At 41.1% G+C, this 26,016-nt stretch overlaps 3 protein-coding genes across 8 annotated transcripts in view; 1 reads left to right on the forward strand and 2 right to left on the reverse strand.

Annotated features, from left to right (window-relative positions):
• magi3a (membrane associated guanylate kinase, WW and PDZ domain containing 3a) overlaps positions 1–4,043 on the reverse strand; it is a 251,585-nt gene extending 247,542 nt beyond the window's left edge. Inside the window, exon 1 of the mRNA XM_084185095.1 lies at positions 2,773–4,043. Coding sequence (XP_084041221.1) covers positions 2,773–3,073 — 301 coding nt within the window. The 5' untranslated portion in view covers positions 3,074–4,043. The remainder of the gene's footprint in view (positions 1–2,772) is intronic.
• Positions 4,044–11,761: 7,718 nt separating this feature from the next.
• LOC311148213 (tyrosine-protein kinase STYK1) lies at positions 11,762–15,623 on the forward strand. Of its 6 annotated transcripts, none has more exons than XM_084185099.1 (10): positions 11,762–11,864; positions 12,281–12,361; positions 12,527–12,682; positions 12,979–13,146; positions 13,409–13,605; positions 13,889–13,972; positions 14,292–14,545; positions 14,823–14,863; positions 15,008–15,104; positions 15,304–15,623. In XM_084185099.1, the coding sequence occupies exons 2-10, from the start codon at positions 12,313–12,315 to the stop codon at positions 15,473–15,475; spliced, it is 1,218 nt and encodes a 405-aa protein (XP_084041225.1). In that variant the 5' UTR covers positions 11,762–11,864; positions 12,281–12,312; the 3' UTR covers positions 15,476–15,623. The 6 variants fall into 6 exon arrangements, with proteins under 6 accessions (XP_084041225.1, XP_084041224.1, XP_084041227.1 ...); XM_084185098.1 differs by having other exon boundaries at positions 11,770–11,864; positions 12,249–12,361; XM_084185097.1 differs by having other exon boundaries at positions 11,777–11,910; positions 12,249–12,361.
• Positions 15,624–15,911: 288 nt separating this feature from the next.
• The window catches only part of LOC311148214 (transmembrane protein 269-like), a 36,747-nt gene continuing 26,642 nt past the window's right edge, over positions 15,912–26,016 (reverse strand). The window contains exon 8 of the mRNA XM_084185102.1: positions 15,912–21,792. Coding sequence (XP_084041228.1) covers positions 21,683–21,792 — 110 coding nt within the window. The 3' untranslated portion in view covers positions 15,912–21,682. The remainder of the gene's footprint in view (positions 21,793–26,016) is intronic.

Genomic DNA, 26,016 nt, shown 5'->3' on the forward strand with positions numbered 1-26,016 from the left:
GAAGAACTTGTCAGATGATTTAAATCAGACAGCTCTGCAGCATATTTAGGCAGGCTAGCCTAGCTAAATGGGATGACTAAAGACAGTACAGTAAGGGGAGCACAGAGATAACGTTGTCTGGCTGCCTGCTACTGCCTGAGCAGAGATAAGATGATGACTTTAAGGCACCACATGAGGCTGCTGAGGGGAGAATGGCTCATAATAATGGCTGGAACAGTGCAAATGGAATGACATCAAACACCTGGAAACCATGTGTTTGATGTATTTGATACCATTCCACTCATTCCGTTCCAGTCATTACCACGAGCCCGTCCTCCCCAGTTAAGGTGCCACCAACCTCCTGTGGTTTATTTTATTTCACCTTTATTTAACCAGGTAAGCCAGTTAAGAACAAGTTCTCATTTACAACTGCGACCTGGCCAAGATAAAGCAAAGCAGTGCGATAAAAACACAGAGTTACATATGGAATAAACAAAACGTACAGTCAATAACACAAGTGTGTGCAAATGTAGTAAGTTATGGAGGTAAGGCAATAAATAGGCCATTGTGCAAAATAATTACAATTTAGTATTAACAATGGAGTGATAGATGTGCAGAAGATTATGTGCAAATAGAGATACTGGGGTGCAAATGAGCAAAATAAATAACAATGTAAATAACAATATGGGGATGAGGTAGTTGGGTGGACTAATTACAGATGGGCTGTGTACAGGTGCAGTGATCCGTAAGCTGCTCTGACAACTGATGCTTAAAGTTAGTGAGGGAGATAAGAGTCTCCAGCTTCAGACATTTTTGCAGTTCGTTCCAGTCATTTGCATCAGAGAACTGGAAGGAATGGCACCCAAAGGAGGTGTTGGCTTTGGGGATGACCAGTGAGAGATACCTGCTGGAACGCATACTACGGGTGGGTGTTGCTATGGTGACCAATGAGCTAAGATAAGGCGGGGATTTGCCTAGAAGTGATTTATAGATGACCTGGAGCCAGTGGGTTTGGCGACGAATATGTAGTGAGGGCCAGCCAACAAGAGCGTACAGGTCACAGTGGTGGGTAGTATATGGGGCTTTGGTGACAAAACGGATGGCACTGTGATAGATTACATCCAATTTGCTGAGTAGAGTGTTGGAAGCTATTTTGTAAATGACATCGCCAAAGTCAAGGATCGGTAGGATAGTCAGTTTTACGAGGGCATGTTTAGCAGCATGAGTGAAGGAGGCTTTGTTTGCGAAATAGGAAGCCGATTCTAGATTTAACTATGGATTGGAGATGCTTAATGTGAGTCTGGAAGGAGAGTTTACGGTCTAACCAGACACCTAGGTATTTGTAGTTGTCCACATATTCTAAGTCAGACCCGCCAAGAGTAGTGATTCTAGTCGGGCGGGCGGGTGCAAGCAGCGTTCGATTGAAGAGCATGCATTTAGTTTTACTAGCGTTTAAGAGCAGTTGGAGGCTACGGAAGGAGTGTTGTATGGCATTGAAGCTCGTTTGGAGGTTTGTTAACACAGTGTCCAATGAAGGGCCAGATGTATACAAAATGGTGTCGTCTGCGTAGAGGTTGATCTGAGAGTCACCAGCAACAAGAGCGACATTGAGATACACAGAGAATAGAGTCGGCCCGAGAATTGAACCCTGTGGCACCCCCATAGAGACTGCCAGAGATCCCGACAACAGGCCCTCCGATTTGACACATTGAACTCTATCTGAGAAGTAGTTGGTGAACCAGGCGAGGCAGTCATTTGAGAAACCAAGGCTATTTAGTCTGCCAATAAGAATGCAGTGATTGACAGAGTCAAAAGCCTTGGCCAGGTCAATGAATACGGCTGCACAGTACTGTCTTTTATCGATTGCGGTTATTATATCGTATAGGACCTTGAGCGTGGCTGAGGTGCACCCATGACCAGCTCGAAAACCAGATTGCATAGCGGAGAAGGTACAGTGGGATTCGAAATGGTCGGTGATCTGTTTGTTAACATGGCTTTCAAATACTTTCGAAAGGCAGGGCAGGATGGATATAGGTCTGTAACAGTTTGGATCTAGAGTGTCACCCCCTTTGAAGAGGGGGATGACCGCGGCAGCTTTCCAATCTCTGGGGATATCAGACAATACGAAAGAGAGGTTGAACAGGCTAGTAATAGGGGTTGCGACAATTTTGCCGACTAATTTTAGAAAGAAAGGGTCCAGATTGTCTAGCCCAGCTGATTTGTAGGGGTCCAGATTTTGCAGCTCTTTCAGGACATCAGCTATCTGAATTTGGGTGAAGGAGAACCGGGGGGGTGCATGGGCAAGTTGCAGCAGAGGGTGCAGAGCTGGTGGCCGGTGTAGGGGTAGCCAGGTGGAAAGCATGGCCAGCCATAGCAAAATGCTTATTGAAATTCTCGATTATCGTAGATAAGGAGGTGCTCTTATTCTCCATGGACTTTACAGTGTCCCAAAACTTTTTGTAGATAGTGCTACAGGATGCACATTTTAGTTTGAAAAAGCAAGCCTATGTACTGCATGTGTCAAACTCATTCCACAGAGAGCAGAGTGTCTGCGGGTTTTCGCTCCTCCCTTGTACTTAATTGATGAATTAAGGTCAGTAATTAGTAAAGAACTCCCCTCACCTGGTTATCTAAGTCTTAATTTAAAGGAAAAAAACACAGACCAGACCACGCTTGGGTCATTAATTCAGTATGCCATAGTATGAAACTGACATCGCATGACAAAATGCATAACATTGGAGAGTATAGCAGGCTACAAAACCTCAACGATAAGAGCGCAAACACTTGACATACCTGGTTTGACGGTCTTGATACGGATGGGCTCACGAAAGTGGCGGATGACAGCAAGGGTGTCTCGGTTGGTCAGGCCGCTGACAGGGGTGCTGTTCACTTCCAGAAGCACGTCTCCGCAGTTCGGTAACCTCCCGACGTGACAGACTATCGCCTCGGTAATCACCTGTCCCAGGTACGGGAAGTCTCCTAGCTCCGCTCCCCCTCGTACCTCCACAACCGAGCCGAACTCCCCAGCATTCCCCCATGACACGGCACACTCCTGGACTTTGCCTGACCAGTGCTTCTTCAGCGTTTTGGACATGTTTAATCCCTCTTGTAAACCTTTAGAGTCCCAGACACTGTGGTTGTTTGAGAGACGAGACAAGCAGTTATGTTCCTAAAACGCAATCATGCAAAATATTATTTTTGCACAGAGATGCTGAGATGAGGCAATCTGCTCACTGTGGTTGTATTCCATTCCTTGAGCAGATGTCATTTCAAAGCATTATCCATATGAACATCCCGTCCATTGAATTACTGGAACATCACCCGAGTGTCTACAATACAATGGTAGACTGTAGTGCACAATTATCTGCGTCAGTGTTATCGCAGGAGGCAAGATCGATCGCTGGGAAGCTGGTGTTGTAACTCGCGCTAAATTCTTGGGTGGCTGGGCAATGAAGCTCTACTTATGAATGAGTAGCCTACTGTTTACTTTCAGTGAATCGGTCTGAAACCGTTGTCTAATAGCTTATTACGCACAATATCCAATAAGTAAATGTTGTACTGATCCGTAGTTATGTCTATATAGCCTAGGATACGCTACTCCACTTGAGACAGAGTCGATGTATCAATTTGATTAACAAAATATCCTCGAACTACTATATCGTTGAATTATTGAGCATTAACAACTGTTGCCCGAATGTAGCCTACACCTGGTGACAATTATTTTTCCAAAATTCGCCAGGTCCCAACTTAGTTCCGCGCACCTGTTCTACGTCCTCAACCGTGACATCAGCGATGCAATCCTTATCCTTGGAAACGGAAAAACATACCTGGACCCAGCAGCGAATGTATTCGCAGAACTCGCATAGTGTAGTCTGATGGCAACTTGCTCCCTATTCTTCAACCCTCGTAAACCCAGCTCAGAAGCGCGCGGTCTCCGCAGTTGTCTCCGGTGGCTCACACAGCAAGGTATATTTATAAAGGCGCAGCAGTCAGTGGCGCCAACCATAAGATGAGGAATGGCCTAATAACTTTTTTGCTCCTTTTTACCATGTTCATTTCTTGTAGAAAAGCCCATCCAGCCGCAAACGACAGCTGGGATTGCCTCCACCTCCAATCAGATCATGGGATAAGAGTAAAACAATGCAAGTCAACCAATGAAGAATAATTGGGCGGGGCTTCCGCGCAAATGCTTTTCAATGGACGCGCTTGATTTAGATCGCCAAGGGTGTCGGGTAGACAAGAGTTCTCAGTCGTTCTTCGGGAACGTTGAGAGACCCGGCACGCAAGGCAGGTAAATCGAGCGGGCCCAGTTGATGAAATATTGCAACAATATCACATTATTCTTGTAGGCCACAGATGCGCTCCATTAGGTTGTCCTTATACCTGTAACTACACATTCCTCGGTAGATAGTTACATTACTGATTTGTAATTGCATGGTAAAGTTTAGCAGTAATAACTTAAGTCAAAACAGGACAGTGCAATTACAAATACATTTGCTGAAGGTAATTCCACGCGTAGACTAATCACGGTTTTAATACTTTAGGGTCAACAGAAAAAGCCTATCCATTTTCTCTAGTCATCTATAGAGGGATGTCCTGTCACACTCAGTGGTTCAATTGTTACGTGACTGTGCCATCTTGTGGTTAAATGAAGTAGATGCGTAGATACAGAGTAGCACTAGGGTTTTATAAACGGTCTATGCACTCGGCCTATATTGACGAACAGTAGGCCTAGTAGAGTATGCGAGCGGAGCTGGAGCGTAGCGTTTCCAATTTCACTGGAGCTCGATCGTCGGCCTTGTCGCCCGCTCCAATTTCGCTCACTTCATGAGCTCAGGGCATGCCTACCTGTGTGCTGCTATAGCCCCTTACTTTAGATACTGTCATGGAGTTCGCTAAATATTTTCATAAAGAAACTGATAAAACACACACAGATGCAAAATCAAGGTGACTTACAATGATGAGGACCAAGAGCAAGAGATGGAGTGCGGTGATGTAGATTCCACAACTAAATAATTAATGTGGAATCTGAAAATACACATATCCCGAAAGCATGATGGTGTACTTACTACGTGCACATGCTAAAAGAAAGGAACGAGGTGGGTAGATAACTAAGTGTCTTAAGTATTTATAAACTAAAAATCAGATCTCTTAAACGTTTCGTTCATTTTTGTTCTATTATCTATACAATAGGCCAGGGTTCTTCAATTCCGGTCCTGGAGGGCCGAAACACTTCTGTTTTTTTATTTCTACCTGGTAGTTAATTGCACTCACCTGGTGTCCCAGGTCTGAATTAGCCCCAGATTAGAAGGAGAGGATGAAAAACAGAGGTGTTTCGGCCCTCCAGGACCGGAATTGAAGAACCCTGCAATAGGCCATAATTGATTTTGGCCCAATAGGCCTGGCATATTCCCACGTTCAATGAGCTTTCCGTTTTGATTGGGTTATTTTGCCTAAAATCCTTTAGGCCTACCTATAGAAAAATAGGGTGGCAAGAGTGGCCAAAAGCCACAGACTGGCCAAACTAGTGTTTCTAAAAATGTATTCTAAAAATTATTTCAAAAGGCACTAATAAGTCATTTTACTTAGAATTAAATAAATTAAACGGAAGTCACAGCCTATATGCGCAATTTATAGACTATAATGATTTAATACAACGAAATGGTGTTTAAATGCTGAGGGCTTTATGTCCCTACTAACCTATTGTGTCGCACTCGCAAATGCTTCTTTGTAGGCTATAGGCTTGAAATAATAGAAATAATATAGCCTAAATAATTTATTTTCGTTCCTTCTTGTCTGGCTCCTGACCTACAGTTGAAGCCCTAAGTTTACATACACTTAGGTTGGAGTCATTAAAACTCGTTTTTCAACCACTCCACACATTTCTTGTTAACAAACTATAGTTTTGGCACGTCGGTTAGGACATCTACTTTGTGCATGACACAAGTAATTTTTCAAACAATTGTTTACACACAGATGATTTCACTTAATCACAATTCCAGTGGGTCAGAAGCTTACATACACTAAGTTGACTGTGCCTTTAAACAGCTTGGAAAATTCCAGAAAATGATTTCATTGCTTTAGAAGCTTCTGATAGGCTAATTGACATCATTTGAGTCAATTGGAGGTGTACCTGTGGATGTATTTCAAGGCCTACCTTCAAACTCAGTGCCTCTTTGCTTGACATCATGGGAAAATCAAAAAGAAATCAGCCATGATCTCAGAAAAAAAATGTGTAGACCTCCACAAGTCTGGTTGATTCTTGGGAGCAATATCCAAATGCCTGAAGGGACCAGGTTCATCTGTACAAACAATAGTACGAAAGTATAAACACCATGGGACCATTCAGCCGTCATACCACTCAGGAAGGAGACGCGTTCTGTCTCCTAGAGATGAACGTACTTCGGTGCGAAAGTGCAAATCAATCCCAGAACAACAGCAAAGGACCCTGTGAAGATACTGGAGGAAACAGGTACAAAAGTATCTATATCCACAGTAAAACAAGTCCGACATAACCTGAAAGGCCGCGCAGCAAGGAAGAAGCCACTGCTCCAAAACCGCCATAAAAAAGCCAGACTACGGTTTGCAACTGCACATGGGGACAACGATCATACTTTTTGGAGAAATGTCCTCTGGTCTGATGAAACAAAAATAGAACTGTTTAGCCATAATGACCATCGTTATGTTTGGAGGAAAAAGGGGGATGTTTGCAAGCCGAAGAACACCATCCCAACCGTGAAGCACGGGGGTGGCAGCATCATGCTGTGAGGGTGCTTTGCTGCAGGAGGGACTGGTGCACTTCACAAAATCGATGGCATCATGATGAAGGAAAATTATGTGGATATATTGAAGCAACATCTCAAGACATCAGTCAGGAAGTTAAAGCTTGGTCACAAATGGGTCTTCCAAATGGACAATGACCCCAAGCATACTTCCAAAGTTGTGGAAAAATGGCTTAAGGACAACAAAGTCAAGGTATTGGAGTGGCCATCACAAAGCCCTGACCTCAATCCTATAGAACATTTGTGGGCAGAACTGAAAAAGCGTGTGCGAGCAAGGAGGCCTACAAACCTGACTCTGTTACACCAGCTCTGTCAGGAGGACTGGGCCAAAATTCACCCAATTTATTGTGGGAAGCTTGTGGAAGGCTACCCGAAACGTTTGACCCAAGTTAAACAATTTAAAGGCAATGCTACCAAATACTAATTGAGTGTATGTAAACTTCTGACCCACTGGGAATGTGATGAATGAAATAAAAGCTGAAATAAATCATTCTCTCTACTATTATTCTGACATTTCACATTCTTAAAATAAAGTGGTGATCCTAGCTGACCTAAGACAGGGAATTTTTTACTAGGATTAAATGTCAGGAATTGTGATAAACTGAGTTTAAACGTATTTGGCTATGGTGTATGTAAACTTCTGACTTCAACTGTATTGGTCATATCTTTACTAATGCTGCAGAGATTTGTTTGAAAGCTGTATCCAAATCCATTGGATGTAGTGATCACAATATAGTTGCCATATCTAGGAAAACCAAAGTTCCAAAGGCTGGGCCTAATATTGTGTATAAGAGGTCATACAATAAGTTTTGTAGTGATTCCTATGTTGTAAAGAATATATGTTGGTCCATGGTGTGTAATGAGGAGCAAACAGACACTGCACTTGACACATTTATGAAATTGCTTATTCCAGTTACTAATAAGCATGCACCCATTAAGAAAATGACTGTAAAAACGGTTAAATCCCAGTGGATTGATGAGGAATTGAAAAATTGTATGGTTGAGAGGGATGAGGCAAAAGGAATGGCAAATAAGTCTGGCTGCACGACCGATTGGCAAACATATTGCAAATTGAGAAATCATGTAACTAAACTGAATACAAAGAAGAAGAAACTACACTATGAAACAAAGATAAATGACATAAAGAATGATAGTAAAAAGCTTTGGAGCACCTTAAATGAAATCTTGGGAAAAAAGGCAAACTCATTGAATCAGATGGCTCATTGAGAATCAATCCAATTGAGAATCTGTGGTATAACTTAAAGATTGCTGTACACCAGCAGAACCCATCCAACTTGAAGGAGCTGGAGCAGTTTTGCCTTGAAGAATGGGCAAAAATCCCAGTGGCTAGATGTGCCAAGCTTATAGAGACATACCCCAAGAGACTTGCAGCTGTAATTGCTGCAAAAGGTGGCTCTACAATGTATTGACTTGGGGGGGGGGGGGGGTATGTCAGATACACACGCACGCTCAAGTTCTGTTTTTTTGTCTTACATTTTACATTTTAGTCATTTAGCAGACGCTCTTATCCAGAGCGACTTACAGTTAGTGAATACATATATATATATATATTTTTTTTCATACTGGTCCCCGTGGGAAATGAACCCACAACCCTGGCGTTGCAAACGCCATGCTCTATCAACTGAGCTCTATCAACCTGACGGCCATTCCCTCCCCTACCCTGGACAACGCTAGGCCAATTGTGCGCTGCCCATGAGTCTCCCGGTCGCGGCCGGCTGCGACAGAGCCTGGATTCGAACCAGGATCTCTAGTGGCACAGCTAGCACTGCGATGCAGTGCCTTAGACCACTGCGCCACTCAGGAGACTCAGGAGTCTTATTTGTTGTTTGGTTCACAATAAAAATATTTTGCATCTTCAAAGTGGTAGGCATGTTGTGTAAATCAAATGATACAAACCCCCTAAAAAAATCCATTTTAACTCCAGGTTGTAAGGCAACAAAATAGGAAAAATGCCAAGTGGGTTGAATACTTTCACAAGCCACTGTACATGTCAGCTACTACAGCGACTGAAATGACTGCAACACTTAACAAAGAGTTTCAGTTAGTTTCAAAGTGGGTGGCAAGGAATAAGTTAGTCCTAAATATTTCTTTTTAAAAAAGCATTGTATTTGGGACAAATAATTCACTAAACCCTAAACCTCAACAAAATCTTGTAATAAATAATGTGGAAATTGAGCAAGTTGAGGTGACTAAATTGCTTGGAGTAACCCTGTATTGTTAACTGTCATGGTCAAAACAAATTGATCCAACAGTAGCTAAGATGGGGAGAAGTATATTCATAATAAAGCGCTGCTCTACCTTCTTAACAGCACTATCAACAAGGCAGGTCCTACAGGCCCTAGTTTTGTCACAACTGGACTACTGTTCAGTCGTGTGGTCAGGACTTTAGGAAAATTGCAATTGGCTCAGAACAGGGCAGCACGGTTGGCCCTTGGATGTACACAGAGAGCTAATATTAATAATATGCATGTCGATCTCTCCTGGCTCAAAGAGGAGGAGAGATTGACTTCATCACTACTTGTGTTTATGAGAGGTGTTGACATGTTGGGTGCACCGAGCTGTCTGTTTGAGCTACAGGCGCAAAACTCGGTCACCCATGCAATACATGCCACCAGAGGTCTCTTCAGAGTCCCCAAGTCCAGAACAGACTATGGGAGGCGCACAGTACTACATAGAGCCATGACTACTTGGAAATCTATTCCACATCAAGTAACTCATGCAAGTAGTAGAATTAGATTTTAAAAACTGATTAAAAAACACCTTATGGAACAGCGGGGACTGTGAAGCAACACAAACATAGGTGCAGACACATGCATACACACACACGATAACATACGCACTATACACACACGTACACATGGATTTTGTACTGTAGATATGTGGTAGTGGTGGAGTAGGGGCCTGAGGGCACACAGTGTGTTGTGAAATCTGTGAATGTATTGTAATGTTTTCAAAATTGTATGTACTGCCTTAATTTTGCTGGACCCCAGGAAGAGTAGCTGCTGCCTTGGCAGCAGCTAATGGGGATCCATAATAAATACAAATACAAAAAATACAAATGTTATGGTCTCTAATGGTCTTCAATGGTAAAGTCCCAAACACACACTGTATAGTGTTTTGCAATGGTAATGGTATTGGTTTGGGTTTAATGGTAAATGTTTCAGGAATGTTAATCATAGCCGTTAACAACTATAGAAACGATTTCAGAACAATCTGTCGAAATCCACCATCTTGTGCTTTTTGAGGTGGAACAACCCCATTGTCAATAGATGCCAGATCTGGGCATTTCTCCCTGGAATTGTCTGCAAAAAAATGGAATAGATCATTCCTTTCCCATTGGTATCAAGTGACAAATTAATAATTGTTGATAGTGTAAAATGAGTTTAATTGCCTGCTTGTCAATAGCCTACAATTGAATTTGTCCAAATCATGGAGAAATGTTTGTACAATTAGATGAGAATAATGTACTGTTAGTTATTAAATACTGCATCTCCATCTGCTTGCTAGTTGAAGGCCTACCACTGTCACCATTCAACCATCCTGGGTTTCTCACACTTCTAATATGATTTCTCACCCTGGACATGTGCATGGGGACCATAGAGATAGATAGAGGACTCTAGTGCCCAAAAGCCTATTTTTGCATAAAAGTGGCATTGAGGACTTTCACCTTTTTGAAGTAGCCGACTGGGTGGGACGTCCTATGGGTTAAGGAAGGATCACATAATTCCATCCAGGTCACCAGGAGGGATCAGCCAATGAATTATACTTGTGAGCAAACATTCCCTAACTGCAGGTTATCGTCATTATATACATTCTATATACAGATCTCTGACTACTTCAAAATAGAGTGGTGAGGAGGAGGAGGAGGAGCTTGGACCCTTCATGTCCGGAAGTAATTTAGCCATTCATTGTAGTCCTTGGCGCTCTGTAGAGTTGCTATTTTCGAGGTTTCTCATCTCAATTAACTAGTGACATTCCTGGATTACTCATTATATTAATAAAGCCTGATTTAATCAACAAATACAATAGTCCGTTTAAAAAAAGGTTAAGGGTCGAAGACTGTGTACATATCTGGCTGTTTTGGCAAAATCACTACATATCCCATCGAGCCAAGCGGGGAGAGGCTGCCCGTTACCACAGTTCCAAGACCAATTAGAAACATCCAGCTAACCCTACCACCCCCCAAAAAATAATGAAAAATACAATAAAATTAAAAATATATTTAAAAAAATACCCTAAGCCAATGACTCCGGTGGATCTCAAAACTGAACTTGGATCCTCGTTAAGTAGCATTGATATCCTTCGTCACCGTTGTCTTACGACAGATAGCTCAATCCAGTCATGACTATTCAACAAAACAATAAATCCTTTTCAAGTTTCTTTCCAGTGACTTTCTTAGTTACATGATTGTATAATACGTTTTGAAGTTGAGGGTGCAGTATTTATGAAGTTGGCCAATGGGGATGAAAACTATCATAGTTCAGCTAGCCAGCTAGTTTAGCCAGGGAAAACTATCTCGGGACAGGATATTTTTATTTAACTAGTCAAGTCAGTTAAGAACAAATTCTTATTTACAATGACGGCCTAAAAATATATAGCGTGACATACATTTGTAAATGTACAGTATTTGGAATACATACATTTGTATGAAAATATTTTATTTGGCAAATATTTTATATTTCACATGCATTTTTTTTTTCGGTATGGGACTCCTGCTTACCACTCTAGGGAGATGGGCTCAATCGCGATGTCCATGCTCTCACAGACGCCATAATGGGACAGAGACTGATGCGATGTCTATCTAAGTCTATGATAAGGACACCTGTGAATGGAGGACACATACGAAAAGCAGAAAAGCCGTACTAGACAAATATCACATCACATTTCCCCTCAATATTATCTTAATCGTAAAAATAAAAAAAACAGTCACACACAAAATGTCCCTGTGTTAATAATTAACAGTCAGTCAACTTACCGCGCTCACCTTCATGGTCATTGCCCGCTCAGACAGAAGGGCATTCGACGTCAGAAAATGGTATTTTCCAAAAGCTGTTATCACGAGAGCTCACTCAAAAATTACAGGTAGGCATATGGAGACACATTTTCCATCTGTCCTGATATCTCCCAGGTAAGTTGCCGGCGTTCATAACTACAGTTTCATTTGGTATCTGTGAGGACGCGCTGTTGTTCTTACAGCTCTCTTTCTTGCTTGGAAGACCAATTAGTAGGCCTATGGGTAATTGGCACGATATCCCATCAGCTTGTATCTGCATGTGCTTTCTTACGATATTTTCTGTGAGTTAAAAATTGAGTATACTGGTTTTTGTTATGTGGTCTAGGCCAGTAGTTCCCAACCAGGGGTAGAACACCTAGGGGTACTTGGCCTATCCACTGGGGGTACTTGAGGAGACTCATGAGACCGTAGGTCTACTGGATACTGTGTTGATTATATTATACTATTTCTAGGCCTTATGTTGCATAAATCTCTCTTCCTGAAGTTGTGAGAAATGGTAAGAACCATCTGTAATCTATGGATGTGCAGGCGTCTCCATGCAACAACACCTCAGACCCTCAGTGCTGTAAGTCTTTTATGTTCCCATGTGTAAACTACAACACCAGCTCAGATAAAATATTAGATGTGCAAGAAGAACCAAGTTTGATGTACCAGTTGGCTGTCTGAGTGCACCAGTTACACTGATTGTGTTGTGTTCCACCTGTACCATCTGTACTGTGTATGTATTCAGATGAGGAAGGATCGGGCACATTAGCTGTGATCATTATCCCCACTCTCCTGGCTCTCAGCACAGTGGTTGTTGTGACCAGCATACTGTGCAGTCTCTTCTGTAGAAGAATAGCAACACCAGAGAGGACCTCCATCCCTGCCCATTACACAAATTGTGGTAAACTTAAACCTATTGGAAATATCAACCTGTGTTAGACCTGTAATATTGTCTAGTGAATACACCACAGTGAATTATTGCGTAAAAATAATTGTTAATGCAATCTGTTCCTGCTCATATCAACACTCTGCATCAGTATGCAAACTTTAAACCATGACTAACATGAGCCCTCTACTGCCTAGGAAGGCACATGACATTGGACAAACATTACAATATAAACCTCAAGAAACAACTTCAAGTTGAAATTCAAATGCATGCTATCACAAATGTTTAGCACAGTACTGCGTTGCATCCAGCAGGTCAGGAGTGTGTGTCCACTAGCCCAGTGGGTCCATGGGAGATCCCAGGAGAATGTACTCTGGAGGGGCTGGAGTTCTGGCAGACTGGCCACTATGGTCCTATCTGCAGAGGCACAATGAGAAGAAAGGATATACCCAGTGCTGTGGTGGTCAAGACACTCCGAGGTATATGCTTGTACAGTTCTATACAGGCTGTGTGTGGGACATTGTAGCATATTTTTGGAGAGATTGCCCCCAAGCAAGTTTGAGGTATGGGAGAGCTGTGTGTACCTCGCAGGTAAAAACAAACATAATTTTTGAATTCGACTCTTAGAGGATCCCACTGCAATGGATTTTGTTATTTTATTTCTATGATCTTATTACTTATTTAAGAAGTTGAAAACTTTGGTCCAATCTCTTACTTACAGTATACTGTATCTCCTTTCAGGTGGCATAAATCAGCCTGAGGCAAAGGAATTTGTTGACTGGATCCTTTTCCATGGTAAAGTGTGTCAACACCAGAACCTGGTCCGGATGCTGTACTGTCAGACACAGAGACTACCCATGTACCTGGTACTGGAGGCCTGTAGTCCTGGCAACCTCCTGCACTACCTCTGGACCCTGAGAAATATAAGACAACAATTGGTGGGACTTTAAGTTTAAGTTTATTTGCTGTAACAAATACATTGGAAGTCATACTCACCAGAGCCCTCACTAATCAACCTTGCTGAATATGAATAATACTGTATTTCTAATCCCAATATGATGTAAATTCATTATTATTCAATTTTTCAGTTACATTTAATTCAAATTGAAGTCATTAATTGAAAGGTCTACAGAGAAATAATTGGTGATTTTAATTTCAGACATTTAATACCGAGCATCCCCCTTAGTTGACTGAATAATAATTAATTTCCCTGTTCTCCAGAGTGATTCGGAGTCCTTGAGTCCACTGCAACACTTTTCAGAGAGATCAGTGTTTTTGGTGGCAAAGCAGGTGGCAGCAGGCCTGGTAAGTCATTTTCTGTAGCATTTGGAGAGATCTAATATCCAATGGAAGGCCAAAATACAGTACCACAACAAGCTCTGTGCAGTGAATACAGTGTAATGTCCTAGCTGCATATTGATACCAATGTGATTTATAACAGTTTCATCGTCAATAGACGACACCTCATGGAAAACCTTGGTACTGCAGCCAGTTGCTAGAATACAATGACTATGAGCATGTAATCCAAGCAATTTAAAAGTATCACATCAATTATATCCTGGTGTCTGCATTCAAGCACATCATTAATATTACACAGTTTTTTCTTTCTACTATCTTCTTTCAGGACTATCTGTTGTCAGAGCACAGGCTTGTACATGGTAATGTCGCTGCACAGAACGTCCTGATTGGTCCAGGGTTCTCTGTGAGGGTGTCTGGATTGGGCCTGGCCTTCGAGGTCCGCCAGCGCCAGACTGACAAACTGGCCAATCGCAGGTGCCAGAATGACAAGCTGGCCAATCAGAGAACAGCTGAGGTCCCTCTCAAATGGCAGGCTCCAGAGAGGATAATGAAGCACCCAACCACAGACAGGAGTGATGTGTGAGTTTTGGGACATGTAGGGCCGGTTTCCCAGACACAGATTAAGCCCATTCCTGGACTAAAGCATTATCAATTAAAACATCTCCATTGAAATAGCTTTTTTTTTTTTGTCTAGCACTAAACGTAATCTGTGTTTGGGAATCCGTCCCGTAGAGTATACATTAACCGAACATTTGTTTGGTTTTATTAACGTTCAGACAAAATATTTCTACATGACTTTCAGTAGTTTTTTGTAACATCTCAACATGCTTGATAACTTGTTTTCTCTCCCCCTCAGATGGTCTTTTGGAATATTTCTGTATGAATTGATCACATTGGGTAACTGTTACTTTGCAGATATCTGATTCAAGTAATTTTGCAAATGCACGCCTACCTCTACAATAAGACAACAATATTTTCAGTTAGTTTTTTTTGTTTTAGTAGTCTTTAATATTTTATTAATTTTTCATATTTCTTCCTCAGGCTCTCCCCCCTACCCTGATCTGGAGCCGGAGTGTGTGTTCCTCCACCTACAGAAATCATACAGGATGAAGAGGCCAGACAACTGTGGAGGGCCCTTGTAAGTCTGTGCCCGTCCCTGGCTATAAAGAGTCTAATATGTCTACAATATTCTCATTAAACCATAAGAATATACATGTAATTATGCCACAGCCAATGTAAAGCCCATTATTAGCTGTGTAATGCCTCCATGTTGTAGCCGCCTATTTAATCTAATCAGGCTCTCTCATTCTATTCTATTCATCGGTCTCTCTCTCCAGGTATGACCTGATGAAGTACTGCTGGATGTGGAGCTTCAAGGACCGGCCTGTGTTCTCCGCCATCATCAAGCTTCTGGGGTCTTACACATACCTTGCTGGCACTACAGACATCTACATCCCAGAGGGCATGGACATCATTGACTACAGCAAGAGGGCAGGTGTGCTGCCCTAAATATCTAGCCCAAGGCATCACATTCATGAATAAAGAGGCTAGCTAGAAGCAAGGAGTGAGTCCATTACAAAGCATGGCTGTAGTTGATTTTAGGTTGATGTGTACTGTACTGTGGTATCAAATGTGTTATAAACTTTCAGAGAGATTATTTTATGATGCTGAGATGAAATTTTGTAAATGGGTTAACATAAGGGTGCATGAGGGTGTGGAAGTATTGTATGGAGGATGCAACCTAGCCTTATTGTAAGATTGCATTTTTGGATGAGTGTCCCTTTTAGCACATAAATGGATGTCAGGAAAAAATAATCTGCCACTATAATGTTATTGTCACGTCACATTTTTGGCCCATCACAAGTGAACATATTTTAAGAACTTGTACAAATGTAAGAAGTGTTCTTAATGTCATATTGTCCCCAGTGTCATGAAACCAGGCAAGTCATTATATCACCACTTTTTTAATTGTCAAAACATTTACATAATTTAAAAGATATATTTTACTTGTTTTTAATTGGGTGAGGATAACTATTGTGCCATTAACGGTAGTAATGAGACATGTAGTATTGTAGCCATACAGTTAGTGCCCACAACGAGACTGTCTTGAAGTCACTGTGATCACGCTATGTAAAACTGTACTGCACACACTCCACTGTTGATTTTCATAACATTGCTTATCATTGACCATGATGCCAACAAACAAGTAGTTTGGACCACATGGAGGTGACATTTATAGTTTTACTGTCCTGTTGCTATTGTCAGTCAGTCTCTAAAGACAATTCAAAACAAATCCATCATCACATTGTCTCAATCACACACTCATATCTTAAAATTCTAAAGGGAGGCACAAACCACCATTTTCAGAATAACACACGAGGCATGTGGAAATTGATGAAGAACAGGAATATTCCAGACAACATTTTTGTCCTCATGATTCACGCTTAAAAGTAACTGCAAAACCTTTTCACACTACTGCGCTGAGCCAAGCCAAGATGAGCTGTGCAGGACTGGTTACACATCCACCATAGTTGCTGAAATCGTACTGGAAATGACAGCAGGAAAGGAATACATCTAAGTCAGCACAGAACAATTTGGGCTGGCACTATAGTGTGAAAGTGTACACGTTATCAACTGAACTAAAAAAATTACAAAATATTCACTGTACCTCAGCTTAAAAGCAATGGGATGGTAATGCATTATTTTATTTTTTTATGCACTACTGAAAGTGCAAAGCCTCCTAAAACAGAAGCAGAGGTGCACAAATACCAAATATAAAGCTACGTTCACAGGAGCTAGAATCTGACCACAATGTCATGTGTAAGTCAAATTAAAAGGGACTGTCTGGGAGTGGTCTGAGGAAAACTAGTGGTTTGGAACTCTTTCTTGTTGGTCTATTAACTAATTTACTGCCAATGTCACCAGGCAGGCCAAAACTCCATCCCACCAAAACAGGCTCTTTTCAAACAGCTCTCGCACTAAAAGGCCATTATCATTTTTACAATTTCAGTGTATTATTCCAACCAGTGTGGAAATATATATAAAAACACAGGAAAATCATGTTTTTGACTGCACTGGGCATTTAAAGCAGTGGTTCCCAAACTGTGGGGCTCACCCCAGGGGTCGGCGGGGGGAGGAACGCAGTCCGGCTTTCAACTTACAACTTTCAAGAGTATTAGTAGAATGCACAAGGTGCAATTTCGAAATGCATCATCAGTTTCCCCCTTTTCATGTCAGTCATTGCATACCTTGCTTAGAGAGCAATTTTTTTAGCCAGGTTTCTTTGCCCATAGATTTTGTTGTAATGTTTGAGTCACTCAAATATCACATGAATACAGACATGGCAAAAATGTATAGAATTGCAAGAATATGAGCATTAAAACTGCAAAATGTTCTTTTGCACCCCATTACAAAATGTGTAGAAATGCAGGAAATAAGCTTTAAACCTGCTAAATGTTCTCTCTGCCAACAAGAGGTGTGTGAACAGTTCATGTCATGAACAGTGCTTGTGCCCATAGAAATAGACGTGGTGCGCAGAGAGGAGGCACAGGATGTTCCCCAATGCTGGAAGGGGGGCCTGAGTGAAAAAGTTTGGGAACCCCTGCTTCCTGTCCTAAAGAGGAAATGCACATTTAGGTTCGACCTCCAAAGAATGACGAAGGCTACTTATACATACATATTCACGAATTGGGTGTGGGAATTTCTATGTGGAGTTGATAAACATAAATAAATAGGGCAGTGTAGCTAGCTAATATCATCTGTTGGTGATGTTTAGTTTTTTTACTACACCATATTCAAAAGATTAGCCAGCTGGCTCTATGGCTCGCTCTGGAGCTGGATTTGTCATAAGCATTGGTTTAGGGAAAATTTTGCCACAGATGGAAACCACTTGACTTCGCCATCTGTTATCTCCAAAGTTGTGGCATCCTCCATAAATTAAGGCTGCGAATCCGCCATAGAAATAGTTCGAATGAATAAGGTGAAGCTCCAGTAATATGGCTAACTATTGAAAGATAGCTGATATGCGTTTGTCTTCATTGTAATGGTCACAGTGCAAACTTTGTTAGGTAGACTGCTGGCAGGCTTCGGTACAGCAAAGCAAAGTCAGCCCGTGCTCATGGTTCTCACAGTGGAAGTGAAATAAGTTACAATGACTTTGCTTATGATCATGCACGCCGCAAATGACATGTAACTATAGATCGGTTAGCTGACAACGTCACAAACACGATGTGCACGCTTCAATGGGGCAGAAATCTGTGTGTCGTGATTCTGGATGGGCAGATAGCATGTGGTTTGTAGCTAACATTACACCAATCAAAGCAGTGGAGCGTGTAGTGACGCAAAACCGTTCATCTTGGGACGACGGGTGTAGCGGGTTTGCAAAACGCTATCATATCACGCAATATACCATTTATATATATTTAAATCCACAAATTATCCAATGGATTATGAGAATTTTAATGGTTAAAACAAAGTATTTCAATTTGCTCCATGGCTCAGGCAGCCAAGTGGACACGGGGCTGTTTGGCTCAACACGGTCGAAGAGGAATAACTTTGCAGCGGTTTCTGATTAATAAACAATGCCATGCTGGGTGGTAACATTCAAATAAAACCCAGCCCTTAAACAAAACGTCTGCAAATAAAAAAATATCATAGGAAAAGACACCGCATTCACAAGGATTTGGACGAAGTGGGCAGTTCAGATGTCACTTCAAGCCCAAATATACTTTGACTAAAACAATGACTTATTAACTTAAATCATTGGGCAACTTTGTGGGTAAACTCTAGCCATCGTTTTTCAGCTCGAAAAAGTGGATTTGTACTGGTGTGGGCATTTAATAACAACATTGAGACCCATTTATTTTATATGAATGCCCATTATTGTATTCACCATAGCTAGCCTATGATCTTTTTAATATACAGTGCCCTCTGTAATTATTGGGACAGTGAAGCATTTTTTCTCCTTTTGGCTCTATACTCAAAGTTTGGATTTGAAATCAAACGATAACTAGGAGGGTAAAGTGCAGACCATCAGCTTTAATTTGAGGGTATTTAATCCATAGTGGGTGAACAGTTTAGACATTACAGCACTTTTTTGCTGTAATTTCAAAACGGTTCACCCAATATGGATGAAATACCGTCAAATTAAAGCTGACAGTCTGCACTTTAACCTCAATGTCATTGTTTGATTTCAAATCCAAACCTTTTAAGTATAGAGCCAAAAGAAGAAAAATGCTTCACTGTCCCAATAATTACAGAGGGCACTGTATATCTGGTGGGACCGTAAGCACTATTACATTTTGCTTGCAATAAAATGAAACTAATCTTTTCTCAAAATGGTTAAGATTTTTAAGAAAAATAATACTATTCCGATTAAAGAATGCAGTTGATGATCAAAAACAACAAACTTGGTGTTTTGAAGAGAAAATAAAAACTACATATTTCTCAACAATCCCATATATCCACACACAATTCATTATGTACAATCACTTTGGTAGAGTTATTTTCAGTAGAACATAAGATCTAGAGATGGTAGTGTCTACCATCATTTAAAAAACCATTATACAATTAACTTTGTTTGTATCTGCAATATAATGAAAACATGATTTTTATTACAAATACAGTGGGGGAAAAAAGTATTTAGTCAGCCACCAATTGTGCAAGTTCTCCCACTTAAAAATATGAGAGAGGCCTGTAATTTTCATCATAGGTACACGTCAACTATGACAGACAAAATTAGAAAAAATAATCCAGAAAATCACATTGTAGGATTTTTAATGATTTTATTTGCAAATTATGGTGGAAAATAAGTATTTGGTCAATAACAAAAGTTTCTCAATACTTTGTTATATACCCTTTGTTGGCAATGACACAGGTCAAACGTTTTCTGTAAGTCTTCACAAGGTTTTCACACACTGTTGCTGGTATTTTGGCCCATTCCTCCATGCAGATCTCCTCTAGAGCAGTGATGTTTTGGGGCTGTCGCTGGGCAACACGGACTTTCAACTCCCTCCAAAGATTTTCTATGGGGTTGAGATCTGGAGACTGGCTAGGCCACTCCAGGACCTTGAAATGCTTCTTACGAAGCCACTCCTTCGTTGCCCGGGCGGTGTGTTTGGGATCATTGTCATGCTGAAAGACCCAGCCACGTTTCATCTTCAATTCCCTTGCTGATGGAAGGAGGTTTTCACTCAAAATCTCACGATACATGGCCCCATTCATTCTTTCCTTTACACAGATCAGTCGTCCTGGTCCCTTTGCAGAAAAACAGCCCCAAAGCATGATGTTTCCACCCCCATGCTTCACAGTAGGTATGGTGTTCTTTGGATGCAACTCAGCATTCTTTGTCCTCCAAACACGACGAGTTGAGTTTTTACCAAAAAGTTATATTTTGGTTTCATCTGACCATATGACATTCTCCCAATCCTCTTCTGGATCATCCAAATGCACTCTAGCAAACTTCAGATGGGCCTGGACATGTACTGGCTTAAGCAGGGGGACACGTCTGACACTGCAGGATTTGAGTCCCTGGCGGCGTAGTGTGTTACTGATGGTAGGCTTTGTTACTTTGGTCCCAGCTCTCTGCAGGTCATTCACTAGGTCCCCCCGTGTGGTTCTGGGATTTTTGCTCACCGTTCTTGTGATCATTTTGACCCCACGGGGTGAGATCATGCGTGGAGCCCCAGATCGAGGGAGATTATCAGTGGTCTTGTATGTCTTCCATTTCCTAATAATTGCTCCCACAGTTGATTTCTTCAAACCAAGCTGCTTACCTATTGCAGATTCAGTCTTCCCAGCCTGGTGCAGGTCTACAATTGTGTTTCTGGTGTCCTTTGACAGCTCTTTGGTCTTGGCCATAGTGGAGTTTGGAGTGTGACTGTTTGAGGTTGTGGACAGGTGTCTTTTATACTGATAACAAGTTCAAACAGGTGCCATTAATACAGGTAACGAGTGGAGGACAGAGGAACCTCTTAAAGAAGAAGTTACAGGTCTGTGAGAGCCAGAAATCTTGCTTGTTTGTAGGTGACCAAATACTTATTTTCCACCATAATTTCAAATAAATTCATTAAAAATCCTACAATGTGATTATCTGGATTTTTTTTCTCAATTTGTCTGTCATAGTTGACGTGTACCTATGATGTAAATTACAGGCCTCTCTCATCTTTTTAAGTGGGAGAACATGCACAATTGGTGGCTGACTAAATACTTTTTCCCCCCACTGTATCTTACAAATTGAGAGCATGCCATTAGTTTGACTCTACCATGTTTTTTTTTCACTGCAAAAACTGTGCCGCCATTTTCTTATTCTTTACAGTAAAAAACTTTTCTCAATGACTTTATTAATTACTGAAAATACTTTTTTGTATTATTGTTGTAGTAATCTCAAGCACAATTAGTGCATAAGGGATGATACAGTACACACTAGACAGTACAACTCTGCAGTTGTATTGTACAAACATAATAGATACAGATACCCAAACCCTGTCTTAATCAAAAACAGAAATGGCTAAGGTACAGTACATTATCCATCAAGTGTTCATGATGAAAAAGGCAGTTAAATCTTACAAAAACATTACACCGTCCTCTTACGTTCTGTTTTTCGATCCGCTGTGGATAGCTAGCAGCAGCAGTCTGGGCGCTTTAGTTAACCCCACCGGACGGCTTGTTGACAAGCCAAGTGCGAGTGTGAATTTGTAGCAAGGCCTTTAATGCCTACTACACTTTGCAGCTCCATAGAGTTGTTGGGAACAAAATGTAGGAGACAGACCACAAGAGGTAGTACACACATGCCGGAGGGAAAGAGGAACAGAACACCATGACAACTCCTGCAAAACAAAACAGAAAAATATAGAAATGTGATGAATAGCCTACCTAAACAAATAGCCTACCTTTCTAATTGCTAGGTTTTGGGATCTGACACATGAATAAACTTTATAAACTCTCAATTGAGATTTAAGTATGAACTCTTATTCTGAAGTGAGGACTCTTATTACTGCTCACATGCTTAAAGTCCCTGGTATCAACATCCCAAAAGATTTTACAGGACCAAACTTACATTTTTTGAAGAATTGTTTTAACATCTAATGTACTATTTTATTTTTTCACAGAAAAGTGTTTCCCAGGCTTTATTTTAATGGAGTGGATGCTTGGCAGAATTCTCTGGAAGCATCTTCCAGATAGGTAAACAACCGAGCCTTCTGCATTAGGTAGATGCTGCTCCTTCCGCTGCCACTTGCCCCTCTTTCCTGTTCTCACTCACCCTGCACATGATTGGACGTCTTTGTCTGGTGTACAAACTTCGCCAAATTGTTGTAACTATAAACAACCTTTGTCGGTTGTAATTACAATAAACGACAAACAATTGAATTTACCGCCCACACACATTGTAACCTATGTGCGGCAGACTGATCACTTGAATTGACGGGCATGTTGTCATTGTCAAACTCTGGTTAGCCTATCGCCAATGAATGACCCAGCCTATCGCCTGGGTCGTTCTTGAATTACAGTGGCATTTGCATCCCTCGTCTTTGCAACCATGAAAAACACTTTAAAATGACAAATTGCCACACATCAATCATGTTTTTGATAAAACAAAGTGAGCCATTTATACTGCAAAACTTGATGTTTATGCATTGTTTAAAGTACTTAGGGAAAGCAAATTGGCTTATCCCAGTAGTAACCCAGAAGAGTTGTAGTGACATGTTTTGGGGATTTAGAAGTTTCTATCTATTTTAAATGCTATAAAATAAACACAATTATTGTAAATATTTTATATATCTATAAAATCAAATAACTGTTTAAATACTTTTTTTTTAAACAAATATAATGTGTCCCTAGGTTTTATGTCATTGGTGTTGCTGCATGGAAAATCACTCAAAGACTTTGAGCATTCCCTCCAGTGGCAAACTGTTATAAGGGAGGGGTCTATATTAAAGAAAATTACTAGCTAATCACACCCTTTTAGTATGTCAATTTGAGGATTCCATTTATAATTTGTGTGCATAAATCCAGTGTCACTTGGTGTTACTCAATTTAAATGAAGGGAAATTACATTGTGATTAATCATATCACTTAAGTCTATTTTTGTAAAGGTTTAATGACCATCTGTGGCCTCCATTTAAGAAAATCCAAATTTACCTAAAATGTATCATTGGTGTTTCTACTCCTACTGGTATCACAATGTTATCAAAATGGTCAAAACTACTTAAAGTCATGAAGCTGTCACGGATCGCCCCGGTACTGCTGCTCATTCCGTTCACCAGTTCCGGAGGTCTACGTCACCAGCTTTCTAGGTGTCACTGACATTGATCATTACCACCAACCACGGACTGTCTTGTCTCATTACGCACACCTGGTTCCCATTCCCCCTGATTAGTATGTGTATGTGTATATACAGTGGGGGAAAAAAGTATTTAGTCAGCCACCAATTGTGCAAGTTCTCCCACTTAAAAAGATGAGAGGGGCCTGTAATTTACATCATAGGTACACGTCAACTATGACAGACAAATTGAGAAAAAAAATCCAGATAATCACATTGTAGGATTTTTAATGAATTTATTTGAAATTATGGTGGAAAATAAGTATTTGGTCACCTACAAACAAGCAAGATTTCTGGCTCTCACAGACCTGTAACTTCTTCTTTAAGAGGCTCCTCTGTCCTCCACTCGTTACCTGTATTAATGGCACCTGTTTGAACTTGTTATCAGTATAAAAGACACCTGTCCACAACCTCAAACAGTCACACTCCAAACTCCACTATGGCCAAGACCAAAGAGCTGTCAAAGGACACCAGAAACAAAATTGTAGACCTGCACCAGGCTAGGAAGACTGAATCTGCAATAGGTAAGCAGCTTGGTTTGAAGAAATCAACTGTGGGAGCAATTATTAGGAAATGGAAGACATACAAGACCACTGATAATCTCCCTCGATCTGGGGCTCCACGCAAGATCTCACCCCGTGGGGTCAAAATGATCACAAGAAAAATCCCAGAACCACACGGGGGGACCTAGTGAATGACCTGCAGAGAGCTGGGACCAAAGTAACAAAGCCTACCATCAGTAACACACTACGCCGCCAGGGACTCAAATCCTGCAGTGCCAGACGTGTCCCCCTGCTTAAGCCAGTACATGTCCAGGCCTGTCTGAAGTTTGCTAGAGTGCATTTGGATGATCCAGAAGAGGATTGGGAGAATGTCATATGGTCAGATGAAACCAAAATATAACTTTTTGGTAAAAACTCAACTCGTCGTGTTTGGAGGACAAAGAATGCTGAGTTGCATCCAAAGAACACCATACCTACTGTGAAGCATGGGGGTGGAAACATCATGCTTTGGGGCTGTTTTTCTGCAAAGGGACCAGGACGACTGATCCGTGTAAAGGAAAGAATGAATGGGGCCATGTATCATGAGATTTTGAGTGAAAACCTCCTTCCATCAGCAAGGGCATTGAAGATGAAACGTGGCTTGGTCTTTCAGCATGACAATGATCCCAAACACACCGCCCGGGCAACGAAGGAGTGGCTTCGTAAGAAGCATTTCAAGGTCCTGGAGTGGCCTAGCCAGTCTCCAGATCTCAACCCCATAGAAAATCTTTGGAGGGAGTTGAAAGTCCGTGTTGCCCAGCGACAGCCCCAAAACATCACTGCTCTAGAGGAGATCTGCATGGAGGAATGGGCCAAAATACCAGCAACAGTGTGTGAAAACCTTGTGAAGACTTACAGAAAACGTTTGACCTGTGTCATTGCCAACAAAGGGTATACAAAGTATTGAGAAACTTTTGTTATTGACCAAATACTTATTTTCCACCATAATTTGCAAATAAATTCATTAAAAATCCTACAATGTGATTTTCTGGATTTTTTCTCTCTCAATTTGTCTGTCATAGTTGACGTGTACCTATGATGAAAATTACAGGCCTCTCATCTTTTTAAGTGGGAGAACTTGCACAATTGGTGGCTGACTAAATACTTTTTTTCCCCACTGTATATGCGCCCTCTGTTCCCTATTGTCCTTGTCGATTATTGTCCCATGTCCGTTTGTCTCGTGTATTGTGCTCTTGGTATTACGGGTCTCGTCCCGTGTATTGTTTAAAAGGTTTCCACCTCGCTCTTTTGTTTGGGTTACATCCCTGTGTAATATATATATACACACACGTGTTTGTTTTGGGCTTCGTACCTGTTGTTGTTCATGACGTACCTTGTGTTGGATGGAGAAAATAAAAACCCTATTACGTATTCCTGTGCCTGTCTTCAAATCCGTATACAACGTGACAGAAGCTGACATATTAGTTGATTTAGAATCGGAAGATTTTCCCAAATACATTGATAAAAAATCATATTTTTTTCTAAATGACACCGCAATTCAAGAACGACCCGCCGACACATGTAGAACGTTCAGCTCCCCGAGAGAACAGGCTACTCTGGCGAATTTCAACAATGAATGGAGAATGGTGCTTGTTTAATAAAGTTATATCAAAGCTGAATCAATGTCTGCAAGATAACATAATGATTCATTAGTATTCTACATAACAGAACCGACTATAATAGCATAACATTAATGTAAGACAGCCACCTAATTTCTTGTGAGATTTTAGGATGATTGTGTGAATGGTCGCATTTTTCACTCATGCGGCCAAAATTACACAGCATGCGCCACTAGGCAAAATATGTGCTTTGATTGAAACAAAAACACAGGTATGCTACAGTTAAGCACCATTGGCTTAAAAATTAACTCACGAAACACTGTACATAATTCAAGAATATCTAAATGCATATTCCCATGTAACTGATTGAGATCTAATGGTTGGCATGCAGATGCAGCATGGGTGTTTCACCAGTAAAACTTGAAGAAATATAATTCACAACTGACAGTGAGTAAAGTGAGAAACGTGAAGGGAGCAGCTACGTAACACATGATGCGCAGAATGTGATACAGCTGTTTAGCTCTAGGGAAGAGGCATCCGGTGGGGGCGGAACAGGGCGGTTAAATTCGGTCATGCAGCCTCTGCCTTTATTTTTCAAGAGCTAATTCAGTTCCTCTCTACTACCTATTC

Source organism: Coregonus lavaretus (assembly GCF_964263955.1).
Source record: "Coregonus lavaretus genome assembly, chromosome: 20".
Classification (NCBI taxonomy): Eukaryota; Metazoa; Chordata; class Actinopteri; order Salmoniformes; family Salmonidae; genus Coregonus; species Coregonus lavaretus.